Raw genomic sequence first — 15756 nt, forward strand, 5'->3', positions numbered from 1 at the left:
CCAGAAAGCATATTTGAACAAATCATAGCTGAGAACTTCCCTAATTTGGGGAGGAAAACAGGCATTCAGATCCAGGAGATAGAGACATCCCCCCCTAAAATCAATAAAAACCATTCAACACCTCGACATCTAAGACTGAAACTTGTAAATTCCAAAGATAAAGAGAAAACCCTTAAAGCAGCAAGGGACAAGAGATCCCTAACTTATATGGGGAGAAAATATTAGATTCACAGCAGACTCTCGACAGAGACCTGGCAGGCCAAAAAGGGCTGGTAGGATATATTTGAGGTCCTAAATGAGAAGAACATGAAGCCAAGAACACTTTATCCGGAAAAACTTTCATTCAGAAGAGAAGGAGAGATAAAGAGCTTCAAGATAGGCAGAAACTGAAAGAATATGTGACTGCCAAAACAGCTCTGCAAGAAATGTTAAGGGGGACTCTGTAAAAGAAAGAGGAAGCCCAAAGAAATAATTCACAAAAACAGACACTGAATAGGTATTATGATGACAATAACCTCATATCTTTCAATAGTAACTCTGAACGTGAATAGGCTTAACGATCCCATCAAAAGACACACGGTTTCAGACTGGATAAAAAAGCAAGACCCATCTATTTGCTGTCTACAAGATACTCATTTTAGACCTAAGGACACCTAGTGCCTGAAAAATGAAAGGTTGGAGAAAAATTTACCATTCAAATGATCCTCAAAAGAAAGCTGGGGTAGCCATCCAATATCAGATACATTAAAGTTTATCCCAAAGACTGTAGTAAGGGCTGAAGAGGGACACTATATCACACTTAAGGTGTCTCTCCAACAAGAATACCTAACAATCATGAATATTTATGCCCCTAATGTGGGAGCTGCCAAGTATATCAATCAATTCATACCAAAGTTAAGACATACTTAAGTAATACTAATACTGCAAGACTTCAAGGCAGCGCTTTCTTCAAATGACAGATCTTCTAAGCACAACATCTCCAAAAACACAAGAGCTTTAAATGATACAGTGGACCTGATGGATTTCACAGATATTTACAGAACTTTACATCCAAAAACAAATGAATACACATTCTTCTCAAATGCACATGGAATTTTCTCCAGAATGGACCACATACTAGGTCACAAATCAGGCCTCAACTGATACCAAAAGGTTGGGATTGTCCCCTGCATATTTTCAGACCATAATGCTTTGAAATTAGAACTCAATCACAAGAAGAAATTTGGAAGAAACTCAAACACATGGAGCTTAAAGAGCATCCTGCTAAAAGATGAAAGGGTCAACCAGGAAATTAGGAATAATTTAAAAGATTCATGGAAACTAATGAGAATGAAGATACAACCACTCAAAATCTTTGGGATACAGCAAAAGCAGTCCTAAGAGGGAAATACATTGCAGTACAAGCATCCCCCCCAAATTGGAAAAAACTCAAATACACAAGCTAACCTTGTACCTAAAGGAACTAGAGAAAGAACAGCAAATAAAACCTACACCAGGCAGAAGAAGAGAGTTAATAAAAATTCGAGCAGACCTCAATGAAATAGAGACTAGAAGAACTGTAGAACAGATCAACAAAACCAGGAGTTGATTCTTGGAATGAATTAGAAAGATAGATAAACCGTTAGCCACCTTATTAAAAACAAAAGAGAAAAGACTCAAATTAATGAAATCATGAATGAGAAAGGAGAGATCACCACCAATACCAAGAAAATACAAACGATCTTAAAAACATACTATGAGCAGCTATACGTCAATAAATTAGGCAAACTAGAAGAAATGGACGCATTTCTGGAAAACCACAAACTACCAAAACTGGAACAGGAAGAAATAGAAAACCTCAACTGGCCAATAACCAGGGAGGAAATTGAAACAGTCATCAAAAACCTCCCAAGACAAAAGTCCAGGGCCAGATGGCTTACCAGGGGAATTCTATCAAACGTTTAAAGAAGAAACCATACCTATTCTAAAAAAGCTGTTCCAAAAGATAGAAAGGGACAGAATACTTCCAAACTTGTTTTATGAGGCCAGCATCACCTTAATTCCAAAACCAGACAAAGACCCCACCAAAAGGAATTATAGACCCATATCCCTTATGAACACAGATACAAAATTCTCAATAAGATACTAGCCAATAGGATCCAACAATATATTAAGAATATTATTCACCATGACCAAGTGGGATTTATCCCCAGGATGCAAGGCTGGTTCAAAAACACTCGTAAAGTAATCAATGTGATAGATCATATCAACAAGAGAAAAAACAAGAACTGTATGATCCTCTCAATGGATGCAGAGAAAGCATTTGACAAAAATACAGCATCCATTACTGATAAAACTCTTCAGAGTGTAGGGATAGAGGGAACATTTCTCATCATCTTAAAATCCATTTACAAAAAGCCCACAGCAAATATCATATCAAAGAGGAAACACTGGGACTCTTTTCCCTAAGATCAGGAACAAGACAGGGAGGGTTCCACTCTCAGTACTGCTATTCAACATAGTACTAGAAGTCCTAGTCTCAGCAATCAGACAACAAAAAGAAATAAAAGGCATTCAAATGGGCAAAAAAGAAGTCAAACTCTCCCTCATTGCAGATGACATGATACTGTACAGAGAAAAAGCCAAAGGACTCCACCCCAAGATTGCTAGAACTCATATAGCAATTCGGCAGTTGGCAGGATACAAATCAATGCCCAGAAATCAGTGGCATTTCTATACACTAACAATGAGACTGAAGAAAGAGAAATTAAGGAGTCAATACCATTTACAAGTGCACCCAAAAGTATAAGATACCTAGGAATAAACCTAATCAAAGAGGTAAAGAATCTATCCCCTAAAAACTACAGAACACTTTTGAACGAAATTGAGGAAGACACAAAGAGATGGAAAAATATCCCATGCTCATGGATTGGGAGATAAAATTGTGAAAATATCAATGCTACCCAGGGCAATTTACACATTTAATGAAATCCTTATCAAAATACCATGGACTTTCTTCAGAGAGTTGGAACAAATCATCTTACGATTTGTGTGGAATCGGAAAAGGCCCCAAATAGCGAGGGGAATATTGAAAAGAAAAGCATAGCTGGGGGCATCACAATGCCAGATTTCAGGTTGTACTACAAAGCTGTTATTCATCAAGACAGTGTCGTACTGACACAAAAACAGACACATAGATTAATGTAACACAATAGAGAACCCAGAAATGGGCCCTCAACTCATGGTCTAACTATTATTCAACAAAGCAGGAAAGACTATTCACTGGAAAAATGACAGTCTTCAATAAATGGTGCTGGGAAAATTGGGCAGCCACGTGTACAAAAATGAAACTAGACCACTCTCGTGCACCATATACAAAGATAAACTCAAAATGGATGAAAGATCTAAATGTGAGACAAGATTCCATCAAAATCCTAGAGGAGAACACAGGCAACACCTTTTTTGAACTTGGCCACAGCAACTTCTTGCAAGATACATCTATGAAGGCAAGGGAAACAAAAGCAGAAATGAACTTTGGGGACTTCTTCAAGATTAAAAGCATCTTCACAGCAAAAGAAACAGTCAACAAAACTACAAGACAATCTACAGAATGGGAGAAGCTATTTGCAAATGACCTATCAGATAAAGGCCTGGTATCGAAAATCTATAAAGAACTTATTAAACTCAACAGCAAAGAAAGAAACAATCCAGTCATGAAGTGGGCAAGAGTCATGAATAGAAATTTCACCAAAGAAGACATAGACATGGCCAACAAGCACATGAGAGAATGCTCCGCATCATTTGCCATCTGGGAAATACAAATTAAAACCACAATGAGATACCACCTCACACCAGGGAGAATGGGGAAAATGAACAAGACAGGAAACAACAAATGTTGGAGAGGATGTGGAGAAAGGGGAACCCTCTTGCACTGTTGGTGGGAATATGAACTGGTGCAGCCACTCTGGAGAAACTGTGTGGAGGTTCCTCAAAGAGTTACAAATAGAACTACCCTATGACCCAGCAATTGCACTGCTGGGGATTTACTCCAAAGATACACATGCAGTGAAAAGCCAAAACACTTGCACCTCAATGTTTCTACCAGCAATGTCCACAATGCCAAAATGTGGAAGGAGCCTCAGTGTCCACTGAAAGATGAATGGATAAAGAAGATGTGGTCTATATATAGAATGGAATATTACTCAGCCATTAGAAATGACAAATACCCACCTTTTGCTTCAACGTGGATGGAACTGGAGGGTATTATGCTGAGTGAAGTAAGTCAATCAGAGAAGGACAAACATTATATGGTCTCATTTATTTGGGGAATATAAAAAATAGTGAAAGGGAATTAAGGGAAAGGATAGAAAATGAGTGGGAAATATCTTAGAGGGAGATGGAACTTTAGAGACTCCTAACTCTGGGATACGAACAAGAGGTAATGGAAGGGGAGGTGGGCTGGGAGATGTGCACTGAGGGGGGCACTTGACAGATTGAGTACTGGGTGTTATACTACATGTTGGCAAATTGAACTCCAATAAAAAAATATTTAAAAAAGAAAAATTAAAAAAAAAGAAATTTAGTGTGGAAATAAGATGTTGTCAAATAGCATTAAAAAGTTTGGAAAAAGTAAAAAAAAAAAAAAAAGAAAATAGGATGTCCAATAATGAGAACAACCACTGAAGTTATAAGGTAAATAGATGAATGAATAGCATATCAGAGCATTGGAAGGATCTGCGTAGCTAAATTCGGTTCACTGAGAACACTAATGAGTAGAGAAGTCACTAGGAAATTATATACATATACACCAAACTGACTCACAAAGAAATAGACAATTTGAATCGTTCCATAACTTTTAAAGTAATTAAATAAATAGAGAACAACAGGCCTAAATTAATCTACAGGCAAATTTACCATACATTCACAGATATTAGCCATCTACTTGCTAGGCATTAAAAATTTGTGTTATCAACAAACATAATGGTTTGAGGAAATATATTATTTTAAATTGGGATTCAACTAATTAAACTAATCTCTCTAAAAATATTTTTACCCAATCTAGGAGTTTATTAATTTTACTTTCTACTTTGCCTTTTTCTGTACCTAAAATGAACTGTACTATGTGTTCATCTCTTATTTCATTTTTATACTTTCACTATAGTGTCCAGTGAAGGGAGTCCTAAAACTTCTGCCTGAGATTTGAATCACATTTGTTTGTCAAACTCCCTATGCAATCTTATAGAAAGCAGGTAAAATTAATTAAATTCTGTGAGTCAAATTTAGTTACTTGTAATCAATACATTTACAAGAAACTATCCTAAATTCTACAGATATAGTTCTATATGGAGTTTATTTAAAAAAGGATTTTATAAATTAACACAGTTTGATATTTCCTTTGATAAGTTTGATATTTCCTTTTATATGTATCCTTGTATTCATTAGATATTGTCTTGAAGAATTTGTGAATGATTACTCATTAGCTAATATTAATCAGAAGTAAAATATTAGAAAATAAGACACTGAAAAATCGCATCCTACAATACCATAAGACAAATATAAATATATTTAAATAAAAAATTTTTATCTTTCTTTTCAGAAGACAAATACCTTGTTTGAAGATGATATTAAACCTGAAAATATTACAAATCAATTTTGTATACTTCTAAATAGTATGCACATCTCATTAGCATAAGGGTCTTTGATAAGTCTGTTTACCAATTTCTGACTCTCAATATTATAAGTAATGGTCAAGTTGCTCACAACTTTTTCAGAGCTACCTATTTTGTAATATGCATCCTACATAATAGAGTGAAAACCCCACATGTCTAATACCAAAACCATTATCCATTTTTTTCTGTTGCAGGGCGATGCATGCAATCTTATGACCATCTGCCATAAATCAACAGAAGATAGACATTCCTTTACACAATATTTATACCCCAAGTTGGTACTCACAGCTGGAGAAAATCAGTGGGCAGGAATGCTCATCCATAGGGAAGTTGTGCAGCTGCAGCTGGCACTCTGCATTTATGGTGAGCCTGCAGGAGAGCCAAGGATTACTCCTGAGGTCAACCAGGAGAAACCCAGAAATGTCCCAGGTCAAGGTCAAGGAACAGTCACTTTACCACAATTGGAGAGTGGGAGCATTGCACTTAACTCACTTTTGGCAGTGGTGCCATCCATTCAGGGATACCATTTAGTGGCTTTTGTGTCATTTTGTTCTAACTATTGGTAGCATAGAGAATTTCAATTACTAAAATTCCAAACTATGACTAGAAAAATAAGCCAAGTCAGAGAGGAGACAAAAAACAAAACAAAACAAAACAAAAAAACCCTGTTATTTTATATGTCTTCATCTTCAATCTGTTTGATTGAATTAAAACCTTCTTCCATTTTGAAATTGGTGTATTTGTCTAACTAGGTATAATGCCAAACTAATCTACCTGTAGAAGGGACTTCATATTTGGACAACTCCCTCATTTGACTAAGGAGGTGGTGGCTATACAAGTGTGTATACACCAGAAAACACTGTGACCAGAGTTTCTATGAAGGATGCTAGCATAGGCCATGCCCCCATTCTGAGGCTCATCTTCACTTCAAAGTCTCATCCACACTCTTTTAAGACTGATATGGAAACACCTGTTACAGACTCCAGCTCTCTAAATGTAATCCATCAGGAGAGTTTCCTGCTGTGGATTTGTTGCTGTTGTTCCCAGCCTGCCAAAATTATTATTTCCCTGAGCGTTGAAATTCTCTAATCTTCCACTTCTTTCTATTTTAATCTATTTTATTTTCTTTCTACTTTTATTTGTGCTGTGGATATTTGTTTACCATTCTGAGTTACACATTTATCTGCATGGCCAAAAGTCACCTGCAATTAATAGCTCAAGTACTGAATATAGGGAAAAGAGAAAAGAAGTCCCCAGGGGGTGGTGGTGGGCTTCACTGAGCCAGGAAGACACATGTGTCAGAAGAATTAGAGAAGTAATCTTCTCCTGAGGCATGCTGAATTTGCCATGCATTTGAGACACTCAGTAGGAGGCATCTTATGGGCAGGTGGCTCCAAGCATCTGGAGCCCAGAAGGGAAGTTCTGGGTTTGAAGTAGGCATGTGGGAAACCTCAGCATAGTAGTGGAAATGGATGAACTAAACCAGCAGGAGAGAGGAACCTGAGTGAAATAATGAGGAAGTCCTGAGACAGAAAGAGCAGAATGAGAAAAGGCAGCACAAAAGCAGGAGCAGGAGATACAGGGAGGAGCCACGGCGCTTCAGAGGTGGTGAGAAAAAGTGTTAGAAGAGAGAGAAAATATCTAGTGCTCCTAGATAGCACTAAGCAACGGGGACAAATTGTCTGGGGGTACTGTCCTGATCCTAATGTCTAGACAACAGAAAGGCTGGCCCAGGTGCAGGGATGTTGGTATGTGTGGTGTATTACAGTTGGGTGTGCAGTTAGTCTTGGATCACTCAAATGGAAAGAATTCTAAGAGATACAGACACAGCTTTAAACTCTGGTAACACTAGTTCCTAGTGACATCTTTGGACAGGCAAGTCAGTTCACTTATTTGAAGTGCAGTTTCTCTTACCTTCCCCAGTTTTGTAAGGACTGCCTGACCCCCAGGAAGACTCATTACACTGTAGCTGCCACTTCTATTAGGGATGCACTAGGGAATGTCTTCTGTGCTCTTTTTTCCCTGTGGTCTTAAATTTGGCTATGATTATATTTGTTAAGTAATACACCAAGACGTCTTTATTTTCCTAGCTGAGTGGACCCATGAGTTAAATATATTAAAGACAATTTCCACAATCCACTTCCAGCAGAAATGGATTCTGATGAAGGAATGAGTTTATATTCATTGCAGGTCATTTGCATGCCTTTATTATCGCACATAGTGGCATTAAGACAAACTTTTTCAAGATGCTATTGCGTGTCGAACGCGAGAAGTGATAGAACTCAGCAGTGAGAACAGGGTCCTATCTGATGATCTAAATTATCAGCCCATCGGAGATTAAAAATCCATCAACATCTTACCTTAAAGTATAAAGAATTTTCCCGTCATTCCATATTCTGAGGAGCTGATTCGGGGTGGTGATCCAGTGAGCCTCGGCAGTTTTAGAATTGCGGAAGATTGTATCTGGAATCCATATTAATCCCACCATGTTGCTGTTCAGTGTAAGTATTTTCATTGTACTATTGAATCGAAGGCGACTGTCTGTCCAGGTCTGAGCAAAAAATATGTCAATTTGGTATTCCTGAAACAGAGCAAGAGGAGAGGCAAAGTGGTTTCATTAATGAATTTTCTGTATCTTCATTTTCTTTGTCAAAAGTTTAGTTTTCTTCCACGTTTACACCATTATCCCCCACGTCCCTTTCTGTTAAGGCTTAGTATAGTGCCTGGCTCAACATGGTAAACATTTTAACAAATGGTAAGCAGGATTATTAGTCAATAATGTGATAACATATGTAAAAAAGATTCTGTAAGTCTTAAATTGTAATAAACATATAAAATGTGATAATTGGCCAAGTGGTAGTAGACCATAATTCAGAGCACAGATGCAGATCCCCCTGCATTCACAAGTACAGCTTTACCGGGTAATATGACCTATTAAAGTCTCGTTCTAATTGGTAAAATGGGTAAAATGCCCACCCCCTAAATGGGTTATAAAGAAGAAAGGAAATGATTAAATGAAAAACCCTTAGTGTCTGGCATTGATCCATAAGTATTAGCTTATATAATAATTCCCATTTTTACTTAGAAGCCTTACAAGCAACACAACCCAAATAAAAAATAAAAGTAAGAAACAAGCAACAACAAAGAACTATGAAGGAAACAGACACCCAAGCCAAACCCTGATTCAGTAGAAGGCTGGTGGGGATCACATGACCTCCATAACTTGAAACCGTTTGGTATTCCCAGCACAGAATAAGGTTTTGCTGCAACCATTAGATGTGGGATAGGACTAATTTCACCATGAGACCCAGAGAAATGTCCTGAGACTGGACTACCTCAGAAGCTCTTTCCCTAAACACAGTTTAAAAGATTGTCATCAATTAAGTCCATAGTAAAGACAATCTAGAAGCAGACTGTTAGATTTTTATACTTTTCAGTTTTATTTACATATAAGATATAATAAATTACTCTTACAGAGTATGGGTTCAGTACTTTTCAATGAATCCTACATTAATCTTTTCCATCAAGTTTCCAGCTCAAGAACCTTTCTGAGGTAGATAATTCAATTGACTAGATTCTACTTTTTATTAACTAATCCATTCATTCATCATCTCTTTGCTACACTGTCTGCCATGCCCTGCAAACCACTGGAAACCCAGCACTGTGCTGACAAAAAAACTTCCCCCTTCACAGAGCTCATATTCTAGCCTAGGAATTAAACATACAGTTAAGCTGAAAACAAAACAAAACAAAACAAAACAAAAACCCACAAGTTTGAAGGTTACACATACCAAGCAGAAAAATGAGGTCAGTGTATCAGTTAGGATTCCAGCTAGAAAAGAGAAAAATTATCCAGGTATCCAATGTGGAAAGAATTATGTACACAGAATCTGTCTGAGTCTTACTTAAGTATTTGAGCATCTGGGGAAACAAATGCCAGAAGCAGCAGCTGGGAGCAGGTTACTGTGGAAGCTTCCAGAGCTGAATGAAATCTCAACATCCAGAGGGTCCTCTTCAAATCCTCAACTCTATGGGTCCACCTAAACATGCTTCTGGGGAATAATAGCTTCTGCTTCATTATTGCCTTCCAGAACTTTGCATATGTCTTTCATTAACAAACTCTAACCTTGGAAATGCACGGAGAGAAGGAAACTAAGAGGAAGTTTGCATGTGTGTGCATGTATATGTGTTAGTTCCTGTTGTATACTAATTTTAAGATGGATTTGGGGGCACCTGGGTGGCTCACTCAATTAATCATCAGACTATTTGATTTTGGCTCAGGTCATGATCTTAGGGTAATAAGATTGTGCTCCACATCAGGCTCTGCACAAGTGGGGAATCTGCTTAGAATTCTCTCCCTCCTTCTGCCCCTTCCCCCACTCATGCATGTACTGTCTCTCTCAAAATAAATAAATCTTTAAAAATCTTTAAAAATAAATAAATAAAAATGGGTTTCAAACAGTGCTAAAACAAGTAAAATAAGTCAGATAAAGAAACTATAATCTCACTTATATGTGGAAACTAAAACAAAATAAAACTAAACAAACAAAAAACTGAAGTCATGGATTCAGAGAACAGACTGGTGGATTACAGGGGTAGGGTCTGAGAGCAGAGGTGGGAAAAAGTATGAAGTGAATCAAAAGGTACAAACTTCCTGTTATGAGATGAATAAGTCGCAGGAATGTAATGTACAGCATTGTGACTATGGTTGACAATACTGTGTTGCATAATCAAAAGTCACTAAGAATAGATATTAAAAGTTCTCATCGCAAGAAAAAAATATTTCTATGTATGGTGACAAATGTTAACTAGATTTATTGCAGTGACTATTTTGCAATATACACATAAATGAAATCATTATTTGTATATCTGAAACTAATATGTTAGATATCAATTTTATCTCAATACAAATAAAAAATAAAATCTGTTATTAATAAAGAGTGCTGAAACAAAACTATAACACATAGTGTTGGCTTAGGACTGGAAGCAAGGTGGCTCATGTCATGCATGGGTTTGGCAATGTTGACACCTGCAATAAGGCAGAGCATGTCTAATGAGTATATAGCTCTTTGGGCAGAAGTTGGAAAAGGAACATTAATTAAAATGTTTTGACTGCTACTGATTTTGCTTGGTAACATAAGAAAGAAATTATCTCAGAAGATAATTGGCCAGTCTGAAAGCAGTTATGAAAGAGAAAAGAAAGATAAAGCCAACACAGGTTCTTGCAAGGCTAGAACAGGCAAATGCTTCTCATCCCCATGAGTAAATCATAATATCAAGAAATGCTTTGAGAATCAAAAAGCCTATTCAAATTCAGCTTTGCAGAAACAGATCTACAACTAGAAATCTCTAAGTGGACTAAATTGTCACCTTATAAAATCCTTAATTGTGAAAATGTGGCTTCAGGATAAGAGACCAAGGCATAATTCTTCTACTGAAGGCAGATAAGGCCATGGCATCTGTACTTAATTTAAGAGAAGAGTAAAAAGAGTTCATTTGAAAGCAAAAGGATGGGAGAGAGACAGTGGCACGCAAAATCAAAGACACAAAATAGACCCTAGAATTGTGTTGTCAAAAGATCTGGGAATGTGGCTATGCACATGTGAAACTCTCCTATTAGGTAAGAAGCTTACTATATTTTAAAAAGAGTTCTAGTGCCAAAGGAACATCAAGTCAGGAAGAGATGTATGTGACTATTTGAGAATGAGATACACTCTTGCATTCTTATCTATAAAGGGCAGATTGTGGCCTGGAGAAGCTGATTAGAACTTGGTGTGGGCTTCTTCCCCAATGCCCACTTTCCCGTGGCTACAGCAGTTAGCAGGAAAAGAATAGATTCTCAAACAATGGAGTCAAGAGCCAGGGAGAAGAATCCTATGGAGCCGTACCCTGGGAGCAGAATTAACATTTAATCAAAGAAGATCTTTCTTCCAGGGAACAGCCCACTCAGGATCTGTCCAGTGGGGTCTCAGAATTGCTGCAAATTAGTGGGTTGATTGTGATCATCCTGGACCTTATCTGTCACTGTAGTTATTCTACACATGTGGTGATAAGTCAAATACCTTTTCTTTGTAGTTTAGAAACCAGTAGACCAGGGAAAACTATGTGAATTAATGTGGATGCCAGCACACATACACATAACCTTGATCTTGGGGCTGGGACTGAGTGGGCTTTTTGGTTTGCCTCATTTGAAGAAGAATGAGATGTATCTTCCCTGACACATGAGAGACCAAGAATATTTGGCAGCTAGATACAGATTTATGGTGGTCATTGGTCCGATTCGCCAAATACCAAAGCAGCCTTCCCTATGTGCACATGACAGAACTGCATCTCCCTCTGACTCTGTTGGGGCTACGTCTGGCCTCCTTACCTGTGATAAAGTGAAATGTGAGCAGATTGGGGTATGCCATTTCTGGGATGGTGTTTGAAGAGCACTCCCCCTTCACAGGCTCTCAGACACTCTGTTGAGATTCATCCCAGACACATACCTTGGGTGCCAAGTTACCCAGAAAAGTTTGTAAGAGGAGCACTCCCCAGCTTGTACCAACTGGTACCCTGGAAGAGGTGAAAAGGGGTGGGGGATGCAGGGAGGAAGTGCTGCCTTCCTATTGAGAAAGTGACTGAGAACCAAGACCTAAGTGAGGTACAGGAATGAGCCACGCAGATAAATGAGCCAAGAGACCCCAAGCAAGTTCAAAAGCATACTGGATGAGACAGTAACAATTCTGCCAGACAGAACAGACTGGATGAGGAGAGTGGGCACCTTATCTCCTTGTTGACAGAGTTTTAGCCTCACAGTGATGACTGCTAACTATGTAACAGGCTATAGTTGCACTGGGAACTATGTTATTTTCTTCTTTCTTTTAACACTAGTTTATCAAATGAGAGAATGAGGATGAAAATGAAATGAAAAAGATGAAAATGTTCTTCCAAGCAAGGCCAAGGCCTACCAATGTGATCAATAATACCAAATAAAGAATACTTTCTATAAAGGTCCCAAGTATATTTTGGAAAGAACCTAAAATCATAAAATTTAAAACTTTTTCATATTATAGTAGGAATGCTGAAACTCAGAAAACTTGAAGAATTTTACCAGTTACTCTATGTGTCAAATTTAGCTTGAATTTTGGGACCCAAGTAAAACTTTCCAAATGTTTGTTTTTATTGTGTAAAAATGGCAAAACAAAAAGTGTCTTACAGATAGGGCCCTCCTCTTTGCCCTTCCTCTCCTATTGTCTCTGCTCTCCAATCCCATTAATACACAGGTTATATACCTTCACAATAAAATATTTTGAACTACAGATTTGAAATCAGTGAATTATATAGCAAGATAGAGAGCATCACCCAAAGCCACTCCTATGAGGTGCAGATACTTCGTACCTTCCAGGCTATGATTGCTGAGACAGAGACTGCAATAAACCTTCCTCTCAGGAGGTAAACTGAAATCTAAGAGATTAAGTAATGTTCATCAAGTACAACAGCTGCTAAGTACCAAATGTTCTAAAACCACACAGTCAAAACCTGCTTCCCTGGAGGTGACTGAGAGCAGTTAGAGGTAGAAACCTTGTTAGAGGTAGAAACCACTGGCAATGCGAGAGGAAGACCCCCAGTACAGAAGTTCTCTCCTTGTTCACCTTGTTTGCAAACCACATGAGGTTACCTTCCTCAGCCTCAGTTTCCTCATCTATAAAATGGGGTAGTTGGTGTAGATTAAATGTAAGGACCCTTCCAATTCTAACTTTTTATGTTTCCACATTCCCGATTACATTAGCTGTTCACTGTTGAAAGTAATTTTCCATCTCATTCATTTTTGTCTTACTTTTGCAATAAAGATGAGATAGAATGACTTCTACACATGTTCTATTTGCTGCCACTGGAAACAACTTTTATGTTTGAATTCTACATGAAGTACAGTCATCCCCCACCCCCATCCTCAAGGTAACATGTTCCCAGACCCCAAGTGAATGCCTGACACCATGGATGGTACTGAACCCATAGTATATACTGTGTTTTTTCCCATATGTACATACCTATGATAAAGTTTAATTTATAAATTAAACATAATAAGAGATCAATAATAATTTATTAAAAGCTGAACAATTATAACAAATATGTTGTAAAAAAGTTACATGACTGTGGTCTCTCTCAAAATATCTTATTGTACATAGTCATCCTTCTTGTGATGATATGAGGTGATAAAATGCCTATGTGATGAGCTGAGGTGAGATGAAGGATGTAAGCATTGTGACATGGCATTAAGCTACTACTGATCTGATGATACATCAGGAGAGTCACCTGCTTCTGGACTGAGGTTGACTAAAAGCTAGTGAAACCACAGAAAGTGAAATCGCAGATAAGGGCGATCACTGTAATCAGAAACGATCTGTGAGGCTGCAGCTTGCAAAGTGAGGCATGGATTCCTGTCCCTACTCCCCATATTACTTTTTTGTAAGGGAAAGGAACACACCATGATGCTCTGGGGTTGGGGAAAGTAGTGGAGTTTGGGAGGATACTCTCTTTATTCTGAAGCTGTACCATAAACTCTAACTCAAGAGGGTATAATGCAGATGGTGTGTGTTGTACATGGGGAAGATGTTTTATTGTGTCTATATTTGACTAAATGTTGAAGAAACACTTCCCACCCACAGAGAAACATTTTATGTCCCTCATAAACTTTCTTTGTAATGTTATTAATCATTTTTCCTTTCTGCAGGAGGAGAAAACCATTCTTACAAATAAGCATTTTATATAATTCATAAGTAGCTGTGAAATTGTGTTTAAAATAGTAATAAATGTAATATGTGATAAATGTGCAGAATCCCCCAATTTAAAACATCATGCTTGTGGAGAGCCTATGTTCAGAACTTGTCTTAATAATTGGAGAGCTTAATGATTCCTAAATAGGCCATGAATTATTTCAGCATGTAGAACATTTTAACAAAACAGAATAAAAATTATGCTTCTTAATGAAATCAATTTGTAACTTCTAAAACTCAGAAAATTACTTCCTAACACTTTCCCCTTTCCTGTACCATAGATCAAATGGAAAAATGATTGATTAATATAGTACAGGGACTTGGAGATTGGGTTTGCAGGAGACACAAACTCCCAGGGAGCAAAATGTCTTTTCCTTGGGTCCTGAGCACATTAGCACAATGCCTGGTATGGATGGATAAATATATTAGTAAAGGCAGTGACTGGAATTTTTCTTTATAAAATGGTAATCACAGACCCATGCTAATTAAAGGCTGCTCAGATATCTTATCTAGGGACAAAATGTCAAGATGAAAGCGTCAGAAGTAAAACACAAAGGTGTTCATAACGTTTGTTCTTAAACACAGTTTCTGCCACTTTCAGGTTTTCCATTTGTAAATGCACCTATCCTTGCTATCCAAACTCTCACTGTCTCAATGCTCACTATAACAGTTCACAAACATTTTTATCCAAATTTACTATCAAGTGGAAATCTGCTATATCGAATCTTTCTATGCCCATTAGCAAAAAGTTTAAGAGGTAGGGGAAAGGTGAAAGTATTTATTATAGTCTGGTGAGTTTTTTGTGAAAATAGCCATAAGAATTCCTTTTACTTTGTCCATAGCCTTGGACATGTGACTCAATAGCAAATCTGACAGAAACAGGGACTTGGAAAGTTTTGAGTGCTGGGGCTGACCCCTCTTTCTGCCCTCGGGAATCCTTGTAACCACCAAATGAATGAGTCTAGGCCAATCTTCTGAAAATAAGACAAATGGTCAGACATGTTCGTGGCCCCTGCTCAAATCAAGCCAAAAACCCAGACAGGTGAGTAATGCCATTATTTATGGGAAGCTCTAGCCTAGCCATCCTAGATCAGACAACTTGACCAACCAACCCAAGAAGCATGAGGAAAAATATAAACCCACTAGATTTTAGGATGTTTTGTTACAGAGCAAGTTGACTGATAGGCTCAGTCAGATGTTGCATTATGTTTTTCAATCACCTTCCCTTTCCTGGAAAGTTTAGCTCATTGAGGTTTGTGATGTTCATGTCTTCAGACCTACCAAACCTATTGCAAAATTGGGCCCAATTTTAGATAGTATCTCTATTATCTTTTAAATATTATCTCTCTATT

At 37.7% G+C, this 15756-nt stretch overlaps 1 protein-coding gene across 1 annotated transcript in view; it reads right to left on the bottom strand.

Moving 5' to 3' along the window:
- The window catches only part of GABRG3 (gamma-aminobutyric acid type A receptor subunit gamma3), a 740987-nt gene that overhangs the window by 398467 nt on the left and 326764 nt on the right, over nucleotides 1-15756 (bottom strand). The window contains exons 4-5 of the mRNA XM_038532572.1: nucleotides 8009-8229; nucleotides 5935-6017 (exon numbers count right to left, since the gene is read on the bottom strand). Of these exons, the coding sequence (XP_038388500.1) occupies nucleotides 5935-6017; nucleotides 8009-8229 (304 nt within the window). The remainder of the gene's footprint in view (nucleotides 1-5934; nucleotides 6018-8008; nucleotides 8230-15756) is intronic.

This window comes from Canis lupus, chromosome 3, assembly GCF_011100685.1.
Source record: "Canis lupus familiaris isolate Mischka breed German Shepherd chromosome 3, alternate assembly UU_Cfam_GSD_1.0, whole genome shotgun sequence".
Lineage (NCBI taxonomy): Eukaryota > Metazoa > Chordata > Mammalia > Carnivora > Canidae > Canis > Canis lupus.